This window comes from Loxodonta africana, chromosome 12, assembly GCF_030014295.1.
Source record: "Loxodonta africana isolate mLoxAfr1 chromosome 12, mLoxAfr1.hap2, whole genome shotgun sequence".
Taxonomy (NCBI): domain Eukaryota; kingdom Metazoa; phylum Chordata; class Mammalia; order Proboscidea; family Elephantidae; genus Loxodonta; species Loxodonta africana.
Window position 1 is genome coordinate 47856590 of NC_087353.1, and position 21257 is coordinate 47877846.

Genomic DNA, 21257 nt, shown 5'->3' on the forward strand with positions numbered 1-21257 from the left:
CCGGGTCCACAGCACCCGTGGCGAACTCACCTCTCAGGGGGCGGCGGAGGGAAGTAGGCGGATTGCCCGTGGTGTCGCAGACAGTTACGGGATGGTCGAATGGGGGACGTCCCTGAAAAGGGGAGTCCAGGGATGTGGACCTGCTTTTGCAGCCTCGGGCAGCGCGGAGGCAGCTAATGGGAAAGGAAGGGGAGATTCTGGAGAATAAAGTGTGAGAGGGAGAGGCTCCGACCGGCTTCCAGAAGAGAACTCAAAGGTGCACCAGATCCTGGGGTTGCAATGGAAACCGGGAACGTATGCTCCCTCTATCTCTCTAGGGAGGTCAACCTTTGTGAACAAGTTTGGGCTAGCGGCTTTTTCTTTGCAGACTCTTGCGCCTCCCGGTGGCCACTCTCGAGAGCGACATTGAGTTTGTTCACGCGGACGCGAATAAAGTTTTCTTCTTAAAACAAACAGGAAGTGCCTACGGAGGCCGGGCCGGCGGAAGCCGGGCATGAGGCGGGGCGGCTACGCGACTAAGGGAGGTGGTGGTAGCGGTGGCAATGAGCGACATAGTGGAGAAGACGCTGACGGCGCTGCCGGGACTCTTCCTGCAGACTCAGACGGGTGGTGAGGCGGCGGCCGCCAAGGCGTCTTTGTCCTCGCGACTGGGCAGCCTCGTCCGCGGCATCACCGCGCTCACTTCGAAGCACGTAGGTGCCCGTGGGGCCCGGAGGGTCATGGGCGCCGGGGCAAGGCCCCCACGCAAGGAGGCCCTTGACCGGGCGGTGAGACCCTGAGGCCTTCGGAGTCTGCGGGGCCGGCCCTCTAACGGGGCTCGGGGACTGCTTGTTTGTCGGTGCGTCTGACTGGAAGCTTTCCTTTCCTGCCCGGGCAGACAGCAGGGAGGCCCGGTTGCCATACTGGGCGCTGACTGACTCATTGTCATCTGGAGCAAACCTCTTTAATCTATCCAAGCTTCCGTATATTTTCTCAGCTATTACGCAGGAAAGTAAAAAGAAATAATTCATAGGTTGTTTTGAAGATTAGATGAGATGCAAAGCATGTGAAAATACCAATTGCGATGAAGTGTCAGGCATTCACCTAAATGTTCCCTCCTCCAGCCCGCCCAGTCCCTTCAACTGCTGGATGTCACACACCTGAACAGATCGTGCCATCTGAACATTTGGGGAGCTTGAAGATTTTAGGGTTAGACCAACAAGTTGGACAAAGAAAAAGCATAGTCCTCCCAAAATATAAAATTTTCTCAGTAAATCTCTGCTGCAGACAGGCTTTGAAAATGAGCAGTTAGATTAGTTTCTGTATTAAGTTGCTATAGACTTTTTTTTTTTTTAATGAAAATATTGTGTTTTTGGTGAAAGTTTCCACAGCAAATTAGATTCCATTTAACAGTTTCGACACAATTTTTTTTAGTGACATTGGCTACATTTTTCACAGTGTGTCAGCTTTCTCATTATTTTGTTTTGGTTGTTTTGTTTCCAGAACTCTAGTTTCCCTGCCCCCATGCCTTCTTCTCTTTGCATTTGAGTAAATGTTGACTGCTTCATCTCATATATGGTAGATGATTTTTAAAAAGGAGCACAGTACTCATGGATGATATTGTGTATTTTATGAGTTGATCTGTTATTTAGCTAAAAGATGACCTCATGGAATAGTTTTGGTTCAAAGTTCAAAGAGCATCTCAGGGCAATAGTTTTGGGGAGTCCTTCAGACTCAACTGGTCCAGTAGGTCTGGGCTTTGTAAGAATTTGAGTTGTGTTCCACATTTTTCTCCCATTCTGTCGGGATCCATGTATTGTATTCCTGATTAGAACAGTCAGAAAGTGGTAGCTGGGCACTGGTCTCAGCATAGATGAGGTTGTGGTTTGTGTAGACTATTAAACCTGTGAACTAGTTTTTTTCTCTGGGTCTTTGGTTTCCCTCTCCTTTACTCCGGATTCATGGAGACCAATAGTTGTATCTTAGATGGAGTTGCTGTAGACTTCTGAAGTTGCATGCACTGTGTAAGACATTGGTTCAAAGCTTCAGAAAGGTTATGTCTTAAAAAGAACGTGTGTTACACCATAATTTGTTAAAAAAAAAAAAAAAAACAAATCCAGTGCCGTCAAGTCGATTCCGACTCATGGCAACCCTATAGGACAGAGTAGAACTGCCCCACAGAGTTTCCAAGGAGTGCCTGGCGGATTCGAACTGCTGACCCTTTGGTTAGCAGCCGTAGCATTTAATCACTACACCACCAGGGTTTCCATGATTTGTTAAACAGATTCTTTTTTTGTTGGTTATTGAATGTAAATTTTAATAAATTTATTACTGCTGTTGAGACTGTACACAGAAAAACATACACTAATTAAGCAACTTTCGGCATGTACAATTCAGTGACATTGATTACATTCTTTGAGTTGTGCAGCCATTCTTACCCTCCTTTTTGAGTTGTTCTTCATCCATTAACGTAGACTCATTGCCCCCTAAGGTTCCTATCTAATTTTTTGAGTTGCTGTTGCCACTTTTATCCCATGTAGATAGTTCTTAAAGGGCATAATTTTCAAGGCAGAAATTTTTGGGAAGTTTAGCTAACCTGTGGTGTTGGGATATTTTTGGTTTAAGTTTTGAGCATTATCTCAGGGTAATAGTTTTAGGGATTCATCCAGCCCACACAGCTCCTGAAAGTCTGGAGACTTTCTGAGAGTTTGAAATTCTGTGCTATGTTTCCCCCCTCTTGATCAAGATTCTTCTATAGAATCTGATCAAAATGTTCAGTAATGGTAGCGGGACACCATCCAGTTCTTTTAGTCTCGTGGCTAAGGAGGCAGTTGTTCATGGAGGCAATTAGCCACACATTCCATGTACTCCTTTTTTTCCTGACTCTCCTTCCTCTGTTGCTCCAGGTGAATAGAGACCAATTGTCATGCCTTATAAGCTTTTAAGACCCCAGGCACTATGCAACAAACTAGGAGGTAGAACAGAGGCACTACACATGTGTTCAATAGATTTTTATGGATCCAGGCTGTGTGTTAGACACAGAGGGAAGTAGAGTAAAACACGTTCCCTTCTCCCAAGGACTTTGTCATCCATCTGGGGCTTAAGACAAGTATATGTATGATTATAACGCAATAGAAGTGTCAGGAGAGAGGAAAAACAAAGTTTTTCTGAGAGTTTAAGATGATCTTTTACTGGAAAGGGTCTGTTTCACATTCCCAGATCATTATTTGGGGATTTAACATTGTTTGTCTTAACATTTTGTTCTTTGGTAATTTTTGTGAGGTGCCGAATAAAAAAAAAAATTTTTTTTTTTTGTTTTAAATCACAGCTTGGAACTGTATGTAAAGTATCCAGATGTGACATTACTTTGCTAATATTCTTAATTTGCTATCTAATGTACCTGCTAATTCAGTATAATTTGAAGATAACTTTATATCAGCCAAAAATTGAGCCAATTTTCAAGTGCTTATGGAGGTGAAATAAAATGAAGAGAGTAGAAGTGACCATATTCGTGTATTTATTCCTGTGTGTGTGTGAGAGGGAAACCCTGGTGGTGTAGTGGCTAAGTGCTATGGCTGCTAACCAAAGGATCCGCAGTTTGAATCATCCAGGCACTCCTTGGAAACTCTGTGGGGCATTTCTACTCTGTCCTGTAGGGTCACTATGGGTTGGTATCGACTCAATGGCAACAGGTTTTTTGTTTGGTGTGTGAAAGAGTGTGTTTTTATAGTTTTGTTTTAATATAATAGTTTCTTTAAATTGAAAGTATTATGAATTATGTTTTTTCCTTTAAAAATACTGTTATAGTTTAAAATTATAATTATTCAAACATTGAAATATTCTCACTTTTTCAGGAGGAAGAGAAATTAATCCAGCAGGAACTGAGTAGCCTGAAAGCAACTGTTTCTGCTCCTACTACAACACTGGTAAGTTTGCAAAGTTAGGGCCAATACACTTTGAATTTGAAACCTGGACCACTATGGACTTCTGTTTGCTACTTGTTTGTTGGCTTGTCATACTGTGGTGGCTTGTGTGTTGCTGTGATGCTGGAAGCTATGCCACAGGTATTTCAGATAACAGCAGGGTCACTTAAGGTGGACAGGTGTCAGCAGAGCTTCCAGACTAAGACAGACTAGGAAGAAGGACCTGAGGGTCTACTTCTGAGAAAATTGGCCAGTGGATGAATAGCAGTGAAACATTGTCTGATACAGTGCTGGAGAATGAGCCCTTTAGGTTGAAAAGGCACTCAAAATATGACTGGGAAGAGCTGTCTCTTCAGAGTAGAGTCAGCCTTAATGATGTGGATGGAGTAAAGCTTTTGGGACCTTCATTTGCTGAGGTGGCATGACTCAAAATGAGAAGAAACAGCTGCAAACATGTATGAAGTATAAATCTAGGAAAATTGGAAGTCGTCATAAAAGAAATGGAACGTGTAAAGATCGATATACTAGGTATTAGCGAGCTGAAATGGACTGGTATTTGTCATTTTGAATCGGACAATCCTGTGGTCAACTATGCTGGGAATGACAAATTGGAGAGAAATGGCATCTCAGTCATTGTCAAAAAGAACATTTCAGGATCTATCTTGAAGTACGATGCTGTCAGTGATAGGATAATATCCATACACCTATGAGGAAAACCAGTTAATACAACTATTATTCAAATTTACATGCTAACCACTGATGCCAAAGATGAAGAAATTGAAGATTTTTATCAACTTTTTAAGTTTGAAATTGATCAGACATGCAGTCAAGATACATTGATAATCACTGGTGATTGGAGTGCTAAAGTTGGAAACAAAGAAGGATTGGTAGTTCAAAAATATCAACTGATAGAATTTTGCAAGACCAATGATTTATTCATTGCAAGTAGCGTTTTGCATCATAAATGGTGATACACATGTGGACCTTGCCAGATGGAGTACACAGGAATCAAATCAACTAATTCTGTGGAAAGAGACAATGGAAAAGCTCAATATCACCAGTCAGAACAAGGCCAGGATCCGACTGCTGAACAGACCATCATTTGGTCATATGCAAGTTCAAGTTGAAGCTGAAGAAAATTAAAACAACTCTACCAGGGCCAAAATACAACCTCAAATATGTCCCACCTGAATTTAGAAATTATCTCAAGATTTGACATATTGAACATTAATGACTGAAGACCAGACGAGTTTTGGGATGACATCAAGGATATCATACATGAAGAAAGCAAAAGGTCATTAAAAACAGGAAAGAAAAGACCAAAATGGTTGTCAGAAGACATTCTGAAACTTGCTCTTGAAGTAGAACAGCTAAAGTGAAAGGAAGAAATGAAGTTTTCAAAGGGTGGCTTGAGGAGACAAAGTAAAATATTATAATGAAACATCCAGACACCTAGAATTAGAAAACTGAAAGGGAAGAACAAGCTTGGCATTTCTCAACCTGAAAGAACTGAAGAGAAAATTCAAGCCTCGAGTTGCAATATTGAATGATTCTATGGGCAAAATTTTGAATGACGCAGGAAGTAAGAAAAGAAGATAGGAGGAATAGACAGAGTCACTGTACCAAAAAGAAATGGTTGATGTTCAATCATTTCAGGAGGTAGCATATGATCAAGAACTGATGGTATTGAAGGAAGAGGCCCAAGCTGCACTGAAGGTGTTGGTGAGAAACAATTCTCCAGGAATTGATGGAATACCAGTTGAGATTTTTCAGCAAACGGATGCAGCACTGGAGGTGCTCACTCGTCTGTGCCGAGAAATTTGGAAGACAGCTACCTAGCTAGCCGACTGGAAGAGATCCATATTTGTGCCCATTCCAAACAAAGGCGATCCACCGGAATCCGGAAATTATCGAGCAATATCATTAATATTACACACAAGTAAAATTTTGCTGAAAGTCATTCAAAAATAATTGCAGCAATGCAAAACAGGGAACTGCCAGAAATTCAAGCTGGATTCAGAAGAGGATGTGGAATGAGGAATATCATTGCTGATGTCAGATGGATCTTGGCTGAAAGCAGAGAATACCAGAAAGGTGTGTACCTGTGTTTTATTGACAATGCAATGGCATTTGACTGTGTGGATTGTAGTAAATTATGAATAACATTGTGAAAAATAGGAGTTCAGAATACTTAATTGTGCTCCTGAGAAACCTGTACATAGAGCAAAAGACAGTCATTTGAGCAGAACAAGGGGATACTATGTGGTTTAAAATCAGGAAAGGTGTGCGTCAGACTTGTATCTTTTTACTATATTTATTTAATCTGTATGCTGAGCAAATATCCGAGAAGTTCAACTATATGAAGAAGAGCGTGGCATCAGGATTTGAAGAAGACTCATTAACAACCTGAGATACACAGATGACACAACCTTGCTTTCTGAAAGCAAAGAAGACTTGAAGCACTTATTGATGAAGATCAAAGACCACAGCCTTTAGTATGGATTACACCTCAACATAAAGAAAACAAAAATCTTCACAGAGAAAATACTGAAGCTGTCAAGGGTTTCATTTTTCTTGGATCCACAATCAGTGCCCATGGAAGCAGCAATCAAGAAATCAAATGATGTATTGCATCAGGCAAATCTGCTGCAGAAGACCTCTTTAAAGTGTTAAAAAGCAGAAATGTCACTTTGAGGATTAAGGTGTGCCTGAGCCAAGCCATGGTATTTTTGGTCGCCTCATATGCATACAAAAACTGGATGATGAATGAGGAAAACTGAAGAAGAATTGATGCTTTTGAATTATGGTGTTGGCAAAGAGTATCGAATATACCGTAGACTCCCAAAAGAACAAACAAATCTATCTTGGAAGAAGTACAGCCACGATGCTCCTTAGAAGTGAGGATGGTGAGACTCTCTCACGTGCTTTGGACACGTTATCAGGAGGGACCAGTTCCTGAAGAAGGAACATCATGCTTGGTAAAGTAGAGGGTCAAAGCAAGAGAGGAAGACCCTCGATGAGATGGACTGACATAGTGGCTGCAATGATGGGCTCAAACATAGCAATGATTGTGAGGATGGCACAGGACCAGGCAGTGCTTCATTCTGTTCATTTTCTAGGCTCACTGTGAGTTGGAACCTACTCGATGGCACCTAACACCAGCAACATCCTGGGCTTTTTTGGTATCTAGTTACTAAGAAGAATTTATCATAGTCAAAATGAGTTATGAATGGTAGCAAGTCAGACGATAACTTTAGCCTTTTATTGTTAACTTGCCACACAGAAACAGGACTTGCCTGATTCATGTCAGCATCAACGTGATGATAATTATATCAATGTGGTGATACTCATGGGAATGAATGTGTTATAAACTGGGTAAAGATTAGGATATATCATTTAACATAGTATTCTTAGACCCGCATTGATGTATTGTAGATCTTTAATTTTACTACTACCTGTTTTGGAGCACACACACTCCTCGCTAATTGACATGGTTAGGTTACAAAGACCAAGTCATTTTGTGAAAATCAGTGTTATGTGACAATGGAGGATTTTTTTTTTCTGTTTTCCACTTGTATATATTTTTGTTTAGAAAATATAGAAATAATACCAGCTGAGATTTACTGATGTGCTCATCACTGGGACGAGTCCAGTTATGGATTATTCCTCTGTGGAGAAGGAGGCTTGGAGGAGACAAAGCTGGTTAAAGCTGGGCTGTGTGACTGGAGGGCCCTCGGCCTAACCACTTGTTCCTCCTGTGTTGGGTCAGAGCTTCCCTTGCGGAGCCATCTCCAGGGCTCAGCTCCTACCCTTGCAAGCCCTGTGTTGTGGAACCTGCTCTGCTCTCTGGGCCTGGTGAGTTACCAAGGTTTAGGGCTTCCTGAGAGGGCACTGGGAGCCTGGCAGCACACCCAGTGCCACCGAGGCGGAGGCTTCAGGCTTAGTTTGGCTCACTTTGGGATGTCATTAAACTTGCACTCATTTCTTCCAGACACCCTCTCCAATGCTTCTTTCTTTCCTCCCTTCTCACCCCACAACAATTTTGAGCTGCAGAGCCTCAGGCAGCGCAGGAGCTGGAAACCCAGAACAGGCACCTGCTGGCTCTGTGCTGCCTGTGCATCATCCCGGAGGCCATGGCCACAGAGGAGGCTGGCCTGATGCAGCAGCTGGACCCTGCCCACTGGCAGGAGGGAGCAGAGGGCGCAAGGCAGTGTGGCCCAGCTTCCCGGAGGCCACCCAGAGACCCTCCTCAAGGGAGGGAACGCTCCTCAGCCATTGCTGCCCTGCCTGCCGCCACGTAAACGCGCAGAATAGTCAGATAGTAGATTTTTTACAATTGTAAATGTGAAATGTTGGATAACAAAATAGTCGGTAAGTGAGGAGTAGGTGTATAAGTTGGCTGACAAGGTAGAATAATGACTTCCTTGCTGTAAAATTGAGAATATTGCATGGCAGCGATGTTAATACCCGGTTGTTTTTAAACTTGGCTCCATGTAACATAGTTTTTGAAACAATATTTGTTCAGCAACTAGTTAATGAGTACCCTCTATGTACAGGACACTTTGGGGCTGTCCCTACAGCTAGATTAAGACCCAACTTTAAAAAAAAAGTGGTTTCACATAATGAGGTTATCTCCAAGCAGTATTCATTCAGCAAATATTTAGTGAGTGCCTTCTCTAGGTAAGTCACTGTAGGGTGGTTCTCTCCCCAGTGCCCTGCCAGTGAATGAAAATATCAGGGTGATTATTTTGCATGAGTACATGATTATGTACATGAATAACACTAGTAAAGTCTTTGAGAGAATGTATTTATTTGTTTTTGTGTTTGTGTTTGTAATAATATGTGACCAAACAAAACTTAAAACATAGTTAATTTGATATACCTGTATATATATGTAGAAACCCTGGTGGCTTAGTGGCTAAGTGCTATGGCTGCTAACTAAGAGGTCGGCAGTTCGAATCTGCCAGGCGCTCCTTGGAAACTCTACGGGCAGTTCTACTCTGTCCCATAGGGTCGCTATGAGTCGGAATCAACTCGACGGCAGTGGGGTTTTTTGGTATATATATGTATTCATGTTTGTTTGTGTGTATAGATGTGTGTGTATAAAGTCATTGTGCTTCATGGTCCTTCATAGAAATGTCAAGTAGAAATGGTTTTCTCTTTTTATTTTGTTAGATTTCGTCTTTTATAGTTGTTATTGCTCTTCCTGCAAGGCATAAATCTGGTGTTGGGCAGAACTAAGATAGAAGTTAAGGAATTAAAGTTTAGAAGGAAGATTTTATGGTAATTATGCCCGTCCAACTCCAGGTGTACATTAGGGATAAACCTCTACCTAAGATGGTCATGTAAACCCTGGTGGCGTAGTGGTTAAGTGCTACAGCTGCTAACTAAAAAGTCGGCAGTTCGAATCCACCAGGCATTCCTTGGAAACTCTATGGGGGCAGTTCTACTCTGTCCTATAGGGTCTCTATGAGTTGGAATTGACTCCACGGCAACAGGTTTGGTTTTTTTTGGTAAGATGGTCATGTAGAGGCTGGTGACAGTTTGTTAAAGAAATTGTAAAGGAAATTCCTGCATTGGGGAATGCACTTTCCTCTCTAAAAATTAAGAGAATAATAATGTATGCAGTTTTACTTAAATCAAGTTCATGATGACTTTTGAAAAACTCTGAGTTAAAATTATGTTGCAAAGCTAGAGTTGAAACTTAATGGCTTAAATTAACGCTTTCACTGCTATCGATGTAGAAAACCTTTTGAAGAGTGACTTCTAGTATCTTGTAAGTTTGCTTTATCAGTTTCTTGATTAGTAGTCTTAGTATTAATTTAGTAACATATTGCTTTAAATACAAGTGACCTAAATTAAATCTTATTCCTCTAAGATTTTCCCACGGGCTCTTTTTTTTTTTTTTTTAGTTTTCATATATTTGTGTGTGTGTGTGTGTGCACGTGTGTGTATTTAAACATTATTATCCTTGCTTTAAGATATTTATTTTATTGTTTATTAAGCATTTCGTGATTTAGTAATCCTATAATTTATTAACTAATCTTTAGGTATTATAATAGTCTGTGAGCTTTTCTTTATTTTGAAATGTTTTATTTATATTTTTTATTAAAATTTTCTGTGAATTTTGAGACTAGAAATATTAATAAAATAAATTTATAGAGTCTTTTAAAATTTTTAGCTTGCATTGTAAATATTGAAAGAACCACTTAAAAAAATTAAATATTTGATTGGCTATGCCATTAATGAAATTGATCATGCCACTTAGTGTATAATAATTGTGAGAGTTGTTAAAAAAGAATGCCTATAAAGTAAACTATTGGTTATTACATATAGCATAAGAATGCTGTGGGAAGCCCAGGTGGAATTTGATTTTTAAATGTGAAAAATGTTTCTGTTGCGTAAATTATCATCAACTTGTGGGAATTTTAAGGATGTTTTTATACAGTCTTCAGAATGGCGTGTCACGTTTTTGAAGCCATGTAAAATCACCATGGATGAAATTTTGTCTCAGGACCATGTGTCTCACATAATAACTAAATTTAAGATAGCTACCAAAAACCAAATCCATTGCTGTTGAGTTGATTCTGACTCATAGCGACCCTATAGGACAGAGTAGAACTTCCCTATAGAGTTTCCAAGAGTGCCTGGTAGATTCGAACTGCTGACCCTTTGGTTAGCAGCCGTAGCACTCAACCTCTGCAGCTGAGTTATTTTATAGTGTTGCCGCTAATGAAATATTTAACTACCAGTGAAATAATTTTCAAAAATTAATACTGTTGGTAATTAACTTTTGGAGTAACTAGTATATATGAAGTCTGGTATTGGATGATTAATTAAAAAAAATATATATTATCTCTTCAACGGCAGGATTAAAGGTTTCCTTTTAGAGAATTACAAAACACTTTATACAATTATTATCAATTTTGCTTTTCAGAAAACAATGAAGGAATGTATGGTGAGACTTATATATTGTGAAATGCTTGGATATGATGCTTCCTTTGGCTATATACATGCAATTAAGTTGGCACAACAAGGAAACCTCTTAGAAAAGAGAGTAGGTATGTATGTGTTTAAGACTTTCATATTTTAAGGTTGTCTTTAGAGTTCCAACTATCATATCAAATGAATGAGGGCAGATTATAGTATGTTTTTAGAACACTTGCATTATAATTTCTAAAGCTTAAAAATAACACTTCAGAAATTCAAAGCCTGTAAATGAAATCAGCTTTCTTAATTTATAGCATTTGTTGAGTTATAGAGAAGATTAAAAATTACCTGGTGGTGTGATGGTGGTTGGTGGTTACATAACTGTACCTATTTGTGAAAACTCATTGAACTATACACTTAAAATGAGGGAATTTTATTGTATGTAAATTATACTTTAATACAGCTGTTAAGAATTGTCTGTCTAATCTCATTTATTCTATACAGAAATGTTTCTGTATAAAATAAAACTGAAATTGACTGGAATAATCGTAAATATTCTGTTCTCAATTTCACAAAAGTTAGCTATGGGGATTAGAAATTTCTTTTAAAAAACTTTGTATTCAGCCTTTGGGGCTGTGAGAAAAAATTATTTCAAGGACTTAAATCTATTTACATAGGTTTGGCATTACATCAGAATCCGAAGAAGGAAGCATTTTAGAATAGGATAGGAGTAGAACATAGTCTTTATTCAAAGCCAGGATTGATGGTGTCACACTGTCAAGGACCAGCTTTCTTCTACAAATTATATTGACCTGGGCTGTAAGGTGGTGGGGTGGGGATGAGAGATGCTTTGGCACACAGAGTCTAGATTCTGTGTACACGTAGTCCCTGGCATATGACGGGGTTCTGTTCCGACGACTCCATCTTAAGTTGGTGCTAACATAAGGCAGGTACCTCATTTTTTTCTTCTTTTTAGTTAATCATTATTACTGCCTTTTATTGTCGGTATTTTTATAAATCTGATCTTTGTCTTTGGGAGTTGGCATGAGAATGATAACATCAGCAAATTATACACTGCAACATTGTGTGTAGTATACAACGTTACTAACGATAAGATGTACAAAAAAAACCTGGGTGGTTCTAAGCGAGGTTCATTGTAACTCAAATATGTAAGTTGAGGACTACCTGTATATGCCATTTGCCATAATATTGATATTTTTTCTCAATCCTAAGATGTACTTCTTTATGTTTCATAGTATTGAAATAAGAATGCTTGTTTAAGAGTATGTGTTTAAGTGATGAGTACATGTAGTATGGTAGTGTTTCTTTCCTCAAAAGCTGCAGTCATTCAATAGTCTTCAAATTGAGAAAATATCTTTTATGGTTTAATATATATTTCCATTGTGTGGGTTGGTATTAGGTAGTTCATTCAACAATAGCCAGTAATTCACTATAAACTATAAGAACTATTGGATTTTTAGTAAGTATGTATTTGGCTATAAAATAGAGCATGTTTTGATTGACTGTGTAGAGATTTGCACAGAAGGTGTAAGGCATATATATTCCTAATGTCATTTATAGGACTGTAAGTTGGCACACATAGCCTCTTGTCCATTTCAGGCATATCCTGTGTAATACGTAATTCTGAAAGGCTTCAGGATGAAGAAGACCTGAAATCTTACTTAGTGAAGTTTTTTGGACCTCATATTTTATAATTTGTTTTTATATTTACATGTACCTGTTATCTTTGATACTTAAAATTTGTAATGTCTTATTACTTTGTGTAACTTCTTGTGAATATTTCTTTTTTGGTAGGCAAGTAATGAAGCTTTTACTCTTGACTTTTATAGGTTATTTGGCTGTTTCATTATTTCTACATGAAAATCATGAACTGTTGCTTCTCCTTGTGAATACAGTTGTAAAGGTACTGTATTTCATATTGGTTAATAGGAAGTTTAAATGATTCCAGCAGGCACTGACATTTCTCCGGAATCATATTGAATTAAACAATTATTTTGGAAGAAGGTGGGGTTAGAAAGATCTTTAGATTAGTTTCTGTATCTGTAAAGTGGGGATAATAATAGAACTCAGAGCTGTTGTGAGGCTTAAGTGAATGACTGTGTAAAGTAGTAGCTGCTGCTATTATTGCTGTTATTTCTTAATGCTTTGTTTAATAAACCAGAATTATAACCCAGAGCCCTAGGCTCATCATCAGGAGTATTTTCTGTGAGACCTTGCTATTGTCTTTTTCTCTAGAATCTCTTCTAGTGAGATATACATATAAATGGAGTAATTTGAAGTCTTTAAATTTTAAAAAGTTATTTTAAAGGAAAATAGAGTATATTTGGGTAACTGAAATGTGCAGGTAATAGAAACACAGTTTAATCTACACTTAAGATTTTTTTTTGCTAAACTTTTTATCAGAATTGCTAATGAGTTATAAATCGAGTGGTTGAGCTTTTCCTGTTTGTCTTTGGCAATCTTTTGATGTGTGTGTGTAGTATACTATAGTGTTTTGTGTATCATAGTACAGTATAGTGCTTTCTGATTTTTAAATCAATATACCAAACTAATGAGCTTAAGTTTTTTTTTAAACTTTAAAAAACACATTTTCAGATTTTATTAGAATTATTTATAAACTATGTGCACGTATAAGTATATATGAATGCTTGCATTTTATAGTGTATATTCTGACATTACTTCCTTTTAAGCTTCCATTCATATTATGGCTGATTAACAAGAAAAATTTATTAAATTGTTTCATTATTGGTATAGAAAAGTTTTAAAGGCTGTAATAAAGTAAACTACTTTGGCCAGTATCAGAAGTACAATTTCATTTTGTGTTAACTGCTTTTTGGCTATATTTGTCTGTTGACTTTTTTAAGACAAATGAAGCAAATAGGGACATTCCTAGAAAATATGTAGGTAACCCTGAATGTACAAATTAATTATAAAGTTAGTAGAACACTGCCAAGTATATAGGACCATTGTGTTGTTGAGCCGTCCTTGGTTTCAAAATTTATACTGAATGTTTTCTTTGCTTAATAATTATGTCAGGACTTGCAGAGTACTAACTTAGTAGAAGTATGTATGGCACTTACTGTCGTCAGCCAGATCTTTCCTCGAGAAATGATTCCAGCTGTTCTTCCGTTAATAGAAGAAAAACTGCAACATTCTAAGTAAGTAAATTCTTTTTGGATAGGTACCTACAAGGAGCCCTGGTGGTGCAGTGGTTAAATGCTTGGCTGCTAACCAAAAGATTGGCGGTTCGAATCCACCAGCTGCTCGGCGGGAGAAGGTTGTGGCAGTCTGCTTCTGTAAAGATTTACAGCCCTGGAAACCCTATGGAGGAGTTTCAGTCTGTCCTGTACGGTTGCTATGAGTTGGAATCAACTCGACACCATGTATTTCAAAACAGAAATTTATACTTGAAACTTTATTATATTTTAACTTAATGCTATCAGGGTAGAGAATATTTTCTGACTGCCAGATACAATGCAGAAATCCCAGATAGGAATGCCCTTTATTTTTATGTGGGTTTGGAAACATGTTAGTCAGCTTTCTAAAGTTAAAATGAGAGACAATGAGGCTTAGTATCAGGAATCCTTGGCTTTCCTCCCAGTTCTACCACTAACGAGCAGTGGTCCTGTTTTTCCCTTGGCTACGAGCAGTTGGTTGAAGATCCTTAATTCTTCTCACAAAGTTGTTTTGAGGATAACATGGAATAATGGAAAACGTTTGGAAATGGTTCAAGTTCTACAAATGCAAAGTTTTGGCAAGATGCTTTGATATCAAAACCACAGTGTTCAAATTCTATTTTGTAGCAGACTATATCTAAATAGAAATTAAACCAAAAAAAAAAACCAGACCTACTGCCGTCGAGTTGACTCCGACTCATGAGAAATAGATGTTAGATGTTAGCTTGTAGTATTTTGCTAAACTTCTTTTCTAAGATTCCTTAACTATGTCCTTATCAGCTTGACTTGCTTTTTCACCATACTTGTATTATTTTATTTTCTGACCATATTTGGAATTATTTTGTTTTGACCAAGCCCCTTAGCCTTATAACTTTAAAGCTAGGAATGACTTTGCAGTCATTTTCCATTTTTCTTCTGTGACTGTAATATTTTAGTTATATATACATTCTTGATAAAGGTTTTTTTTTGTTATTCATGCCACGTTTCTTTAATTCATATGCTTCTTCAAGTTAGTATTTTTAATGTTCTAAGAATGTAAAATGTCTTCTTATAGCTTGTATTCTTTAAGAAACTTTGGGCCATGAATCTTCCAGCTAAAATGATAGTTTTTACTAAGAATTATCGAATAAATTAAGAGATTTTTAATACTTTTTATGTTTTGTTTATGTCAAATCTGTGTTTAGAACAAAGGATGGGTATAGACAATTCTTGGAAAGCAAATACTTCCTTTTCTTAGGTAATTATAGGCTTATCTGATAATAAAAAACCACATTGCCATTGAGTCAATTCTGACTCATTAGCGACCCTATAGGACAGGGTAGAACTGCTCCATAGAGTTTCCAAGGAGCACCTGGTAGATTCGGAATGCCAGCCTCTTGGTTAGCAGCTGTAGCTCTTAACCACTATGCCCCTAGGGTTTCCATCTGATCATAGCAGCAACATATTTTTGATAATTTTTTCTTACCACCACTCTTGTGTGGTGATACACTGACTGACCCTTTGTAGAAATTCTTCAGAGGGCCTTTCCTCTGCCTCCCATCTCCTATGATCCATCCTGGCCTCTCCTGTCTTCTGCCTGGAGTTCAGACTTTTTGAAACTCTGCTTCTGCAGTTAGAGCTATACCCAACTTCATGCTAAGAAGGGGCTAAAGAATATGGGACAGAGCTGCAGTTAGACCAGTAACTGTCACACAGAGGATGTGAGACATGGCTTGGACTCAGCTTTTAAATCCCTAGCTGTATCTCAGCAAGCCAGAACCCAGGTCCCCTGATGTCTGGTATAGTACTGCCATTTTGGGCCAGGCCTGGGGATTCCTGAGCCTATTCAGAGTTTGTACTCTTTTTTTCCTTGCCTCATTTACCTACTGTTTAATATTGATTAGCATCCAATGACAGTTCATTGGGATGTAGCTTGTAATTACCATACAATGGCAAATCTGACTCTAATCTGCTTATATTTTTATGTGAAAAGAATTTTCTATTGGAATAGTTTGCCTAGGGAGATTGGGAGTTGCTTTTTAATAGAATTTTAGCAGAAGCTGGATGCCCATTCATCAGAAATCTTATAAAGGGTATTGTTCATCAGTTTAACAGGATTGCGTTGAGTAAACTGAATTTTGATTTTCTGTGAATTTGGGTAAGAGAAGTATATATTAAAAAAAAAGGATCCCTAAAAGTAAACACCACACTAATGTAATGTTTGTTGTTTCAGCGGTACCAGCATAGAGTGCACATAAGAGAGAAGTAAGAAACAGGCATAAGGGAGAGTAACGAGGAACACGGCTTGGAAACTACACTCTGGCCATAGGATAACACTTCTTTTACTTTACTTCTGTGTACTAGACACTATTACAGATGAAGTGTGAGACTAGTGTGTGCTTACTTCTTCCTTGTTATGAAGTTTTTGAAACAGGGATGAGTTAGGCAGGGAGAGGGGTAACATTGTTTTTTTCCATGTGCCTCCAAAGTAAGGGGCTTTAGGACATATTTGGGGTATGCTTGCTTATGATATTAAAAAAATTAATGTTAAAAGCTACTACTTTGAATGAAGATGTAAAAGAGACTTTTAATATTAATAACCCAGTCCAGAAAAAATGCGACTCTAATATTACTAGCTGAAATGACCTATTACTAACTTAAATTTGTTCGTTTTTTTTTTTCTTCCTGTTTCTAGAGATAAGGCTTTCAAGAATGGTATTAGGAAATTAAAAAAATACTTACATGTTTATCTTCTTTTTTTTCTGATTTCAAAAGTAAGATATGCTTGTTAAAAAAATTTTCCCATAACTGCAGGAATATATCAGATGGATAGTTCAAGTGTCTTGTAATCTTACCTCTTTAGAGATAGCTACTTTATACAGTGTGCTGTATTAGAATAATGAAATTAATGATAAATGTGTATTCTTTTTTTAGATCATAAGGTAGTGGCTGATACTTTGAATTCATCTGGCCCATGATTTTTTAAACTAAATACCTAATGATTGAAATTGGCTTGTTAAATCCATTTTTTATCTTTAGGGAGATCATACGAAGAAAAGCTGTTCTGGCACTGTACAAATTCCATGTCATTGCTCCCAACCAAGTACAGCATATTCATATTAAATTTCGGAAAGCACTTTGTGACAGAGATGTTGGGGTCATGGCTGCCTCCTTGCACATATACCTTAGGATGATTAAGGTAAGTTGAAAATTTCAGCAGGCGCTGAGAAATTACCATTAGAAAAATGTTAGTATGGAATTAAAAAAAAACCTTTCAGTAAAATGCTTAGTTAACATTTAAAATTTTAATTGTTGACTCTTTAATATAGTAATTTTTGCAAATTATTGATAATAAAGAGTTGTTTAGAACCAACCATTTTTTTTTTAGATGCCTAAAATTTTTCCATGTTACAGAGGAAGCATGGAAAGATAGTGACTATGGAAGGTGATTTAAGTTTGCAGATAAGTGCTTTATGTGCACAACAGCTTGTAGAGGTGAGGAAAGATGTTCGGGGTTGTGCAAGGTATATATATGCCGTGTAACTCATCACATTGATACTATGTCAGTCGAGGAAAGTGGGTTGAATGGTTAGGAATAGACAAAACCAAAAAAAAACCCAAACCCGTTGCTGTAGTGTAGATGCCGACTCATGGTGACCCTATAGGGCAGAGTAGAACTGCCCCATAGGGTTTTCAAGGAGTGGCTGGTGGATTCGAACTGCTGACCTCTTGGTTGGCAGCCGAGCTCTTAGTCACTGCAACAGGAACGGGCAGACAGTACTTGAAAGGTGCCCTTATGCTTATTATACCAATGAAAAATTCATTTGGATTAGCAAACTCTTCTTTTATAATTTTAAAAATAATTTTTGTTTTATCATATAATAGATACAAATAGTTGGAAAAAATACTAAAGGACTTATTGAAGAACAGTAATCCCCTGTATCTGCCTACTCTTTCCATCCCCCCCGGTCTGTCACTGTTCTGTTTCCCATAGGCAGCCACTTCCAGTGCCTTTTGCTGTTATCATAATTGTTGGTAGTGAGAGAGTTAAGCCAGAGTTTGTGTTGCTGAATCTTTGTAAATATTATGTACTGTGAGCTAATTATGATTTCTTTTTTCCTTTACAATATTCTGTTTTTCCTGCTGTTAATAATTGCTTCGTTTTTTATTTGCTTAGTTATCTGTGTACCTGCTATTGATTTTTTTCCCTTCAATTTTCAGCAGATCTTTGCAGTTCCTAGTAGTTATTTTTCCACATGGATGACCTCTCTATTCTGTCTCTACTGCTCCCCATTAGGCCCTCCAATCTTCTGCCCCAGTCTCATTGTTGCTGTCTAGGACAGGTGGCACACTCCTTACACCTGGGACATGACCATTTTTTTATGTTGGCATCCAATTCCTCAGTTTTATGCTTTCCTGTTTCTTGGTGCACACCCTCATTTTGATGAAGTGTATCCTAAGAAAACGTTTTTGGAAAGTAAATATTTTGAGCCATGGCATGTGCAAATATATGTTTATTCTTCTCTTATACTTTATTGATAGTTTGACTGTAGAGTCCTATGTAAAATCATTTTTCTTCAGAATTTTGAAGGCTTTGCTCCACTGTCTTATGACTTCCATTGATGGTAGTAAGAAGTTTTTATGACATTCTGATTTTTGTTTTTTTATTTGAAGCTGCTCTTTTTCTCTTTGGAAGCTTATAGGATCTTTTATCCTGGTGATTTTCATGGGCCCTTTCAATAGAAACTCAGGTTCTTCAGTTCTAAGAAATGATCTTGCATTATTTCTTGGGTGATTCCCCCCTTCTCCCCTGCTCCCTTTTTTTTTTGGTTTCCTCTTTCAGTCACTGCTACAAGTTTGCTGTTAGACCTCTGAATTCGTCTTTTAATTTTCTTATTTTTTTCCTAATATTTATCTTTTTCCTCAATTTTATCAACCTTTGACATGAATTTTGAATTTTGCTGTATTTTTATTTTCTAAGAGTGCTTTTTTTTATTACTCTGCTCTTTTGTGTGTTTTTAAATTTTTTAAATAGAATCCTTATTTCAGAAATATAGTTTACTCTGTTTCTCTGAGATGATTTGAAGTCTTCTACCTGCATTGTCTTACTTTCCTCTTGTGTTCCTTTTTTCTGTTTATTGTAGTTACCTTTTTTGACATTGCAATGTTACCTTGACTGGTGATGGTTGGCTGTCCTTTTGTTTTTAAGAATGAGTGATTAGAAAGCTGACTGGAAGCTTTGTGTGCTTGGGCAAGGGTCAGTAGACTGATTGACTGTACTGTAGAGTGATTGGAAGACAAGCAGGCCTTGTCATTGTATAGACATTTGGCTGTAGGTTCTTTCTCTGAGACCATGTTTTAGAAAAGGATTATCCAGTCTCCTGCTTGAGGAACTTCAAGCCTGGCTGCCTACCATGTGGGAACCAGGCAGGAGAAGGGAGCTGGGAATCTCATCCTATAGGGTTTTAATTGAATCTTCCGGTTTTGAGTCTGGTAGCTTTCTCTTGCCACTCCCTGCACTTTGTATTCCCATATTTGGAATCTCTCTAGTTCATTTTCTCCAAGCAATAATCCTCCTGTCTTCTGAAGTGGAGGGAGGGGCAGGGGGCAAGGGAAGGGAAGTCACTTGCCTCTGCACAGTTGGGAAAGAAATCTTGGTGATCTAGCCACACTGTACACATACTTTCAACTAACCCCCTTGTTTTCTAGCCCCATATCTGATCTTTTCCAGTACCTAGTTCTTCCAAGTGTTGTGCCGCAGGATTTCTGCAAGGCAGATTAGCTCACGTCCTAGCTCCACTCTGCAGGTACTGAGGCTGTAGCTTCCTTTGTTCTCCTACTCACTTACTGATCTTGCATTTTCCTTCTTCTACCCATCCAAACCTGTTGTGTCAAGTCGATTCTGACTCAGCGACCTTGTAGGACAGAGCAGAGCTGCCCCATAAGGTTTCTAGGGCTGTAACCTTTACGGAAGCAAGTTGCAACATCTTTCTCCCATGGAGCAGCTGGTGGGTTCAAACTGCTGACTTCTTGGTTAGCAGTTGAGTACTCAACTGCCGCTCCACCAGGGCTCCTTTTCTTTTTCCACGAATATGTTGAAATCTTTGACTCACTGTTTTGTCTCCATTCTCATTCTTTCTGTTCTCGTGGACTGATACCTTCTTTGAAACAATTTCTTTATTTTCAGTTTCATCAGGTTTGTTGGGGAGGGGGATAAACTTGCATAGTCAATCTACCATGCTTAAGAGAAGTTAAAAAAAAAAAAAACCTTTGAAGTACACGTCCTTTGTTAGTTAATGTTGGTATAGATGTATTTAATCTTATGAATTGGCATTTTGATTTGGTATAAATTTGTTTAGCCTTATTAATTCTAATTAGCTTTCTGCTACAGATCTGTAATTTAAGTGTGTATGTTTGTATAATTTATATATACATATGTACACATTTATGTATACATTCACATGTATAACTCTTATTTTTCTATTAGAGGTCTACAGTAAATACCCTTGTACATATTTCACTGTTCTCTTGGCATATGGAAACCCTGGTGGTATAGTGTTAAACAACTATGGCTGCTAGCCAAAAGGTCAAGCAGTTTGAATCCACCAGGAGCTCCTTGGAAACTCTATGGGTTAGTTCTACTTTGTCCTATAGGGTTGCTATGAATCAGAATCGACTCAATGGCAACAGGTTTGGTTTTTTTGGTTTTTCTTGGCATATATACTTTTTTTTTTTTTTAAATAATTTTTATTGTGCTTTAAGTGCAAGTTTACAAATCAAGTCAGTCTCTCACATATAAACTTATATACACCTTATTACATACTCCCATTTACTCTCCCCCTAATGAGTCAGCCCGCTCCCTCCTTCCAGTCTCTCCTTTTGTGACAATTTTGCCAGTTTCTAACCCTCTCTACCCTCCCATCTCCCCTCCAGACAGGAGATGCCAACACAGTCTCAAGTGTCAACCCTCATCAGCATCTCTCTCCAACTCATTGTCCAGTCCATTCCATGTCTGATGAGTTGTCTTCGGGAATGGTTCCTGTCCTGAGCCAACAGAACGTTTGGGGACCATGACTGCCGGGATTCTCCTAGTCTCAGTCACACCATTAAGTCTGGTCTTTTTATGAGAATTTGGGGTCTGCATCCCATTATTTTCCTGCTGCCTCAGGGGTTCTCTGTTGTGCTCCCTGTCAGGGCAGTCATCGGTTATGGCCAGGTACCATCTAGTTCTTCTGGTCCCAGGATGATG

General features: G+C 38.3%; 1 protein-coding gene across 6 annotated transcripts in view; it reads left to right on the top strand.

Moving 5' to 3' along the window:
* The first annotated feature begins 468 nt into the window (after positions 1–468).
* Positions 469–21257, top strand: part of AP4E1 (adaptor related protein complex 4 subunit epsilon 1) — a 127789-nt gene continuing 107000 nt past the window's right edge. For 3 of the 6 annotated variants that reach the window (XM_003420520.4, XM_064295204.1, XM_023539489.2), the window contains exons 1-6: positions 469–692; positions 3834–3905; positions 10840–10963; positions 12683–12756; positions 13890–14011; positions 17048–17207. In XM_003420520.4, coding sequence (XP_003420568.2) covers positions 543–692; positions 3834–3905; positions 10840–10963; positions 12683–12756; positions 13890–14011; positions 17048–17207 — 702 coding nt within the window. In that variant the 5' untranslated portion in view covers positions 469–542. The other 3 variants (XM_064295205.1, XM_023539487.2, XM_023539490.2) reach the window with 3 other exon arrangements.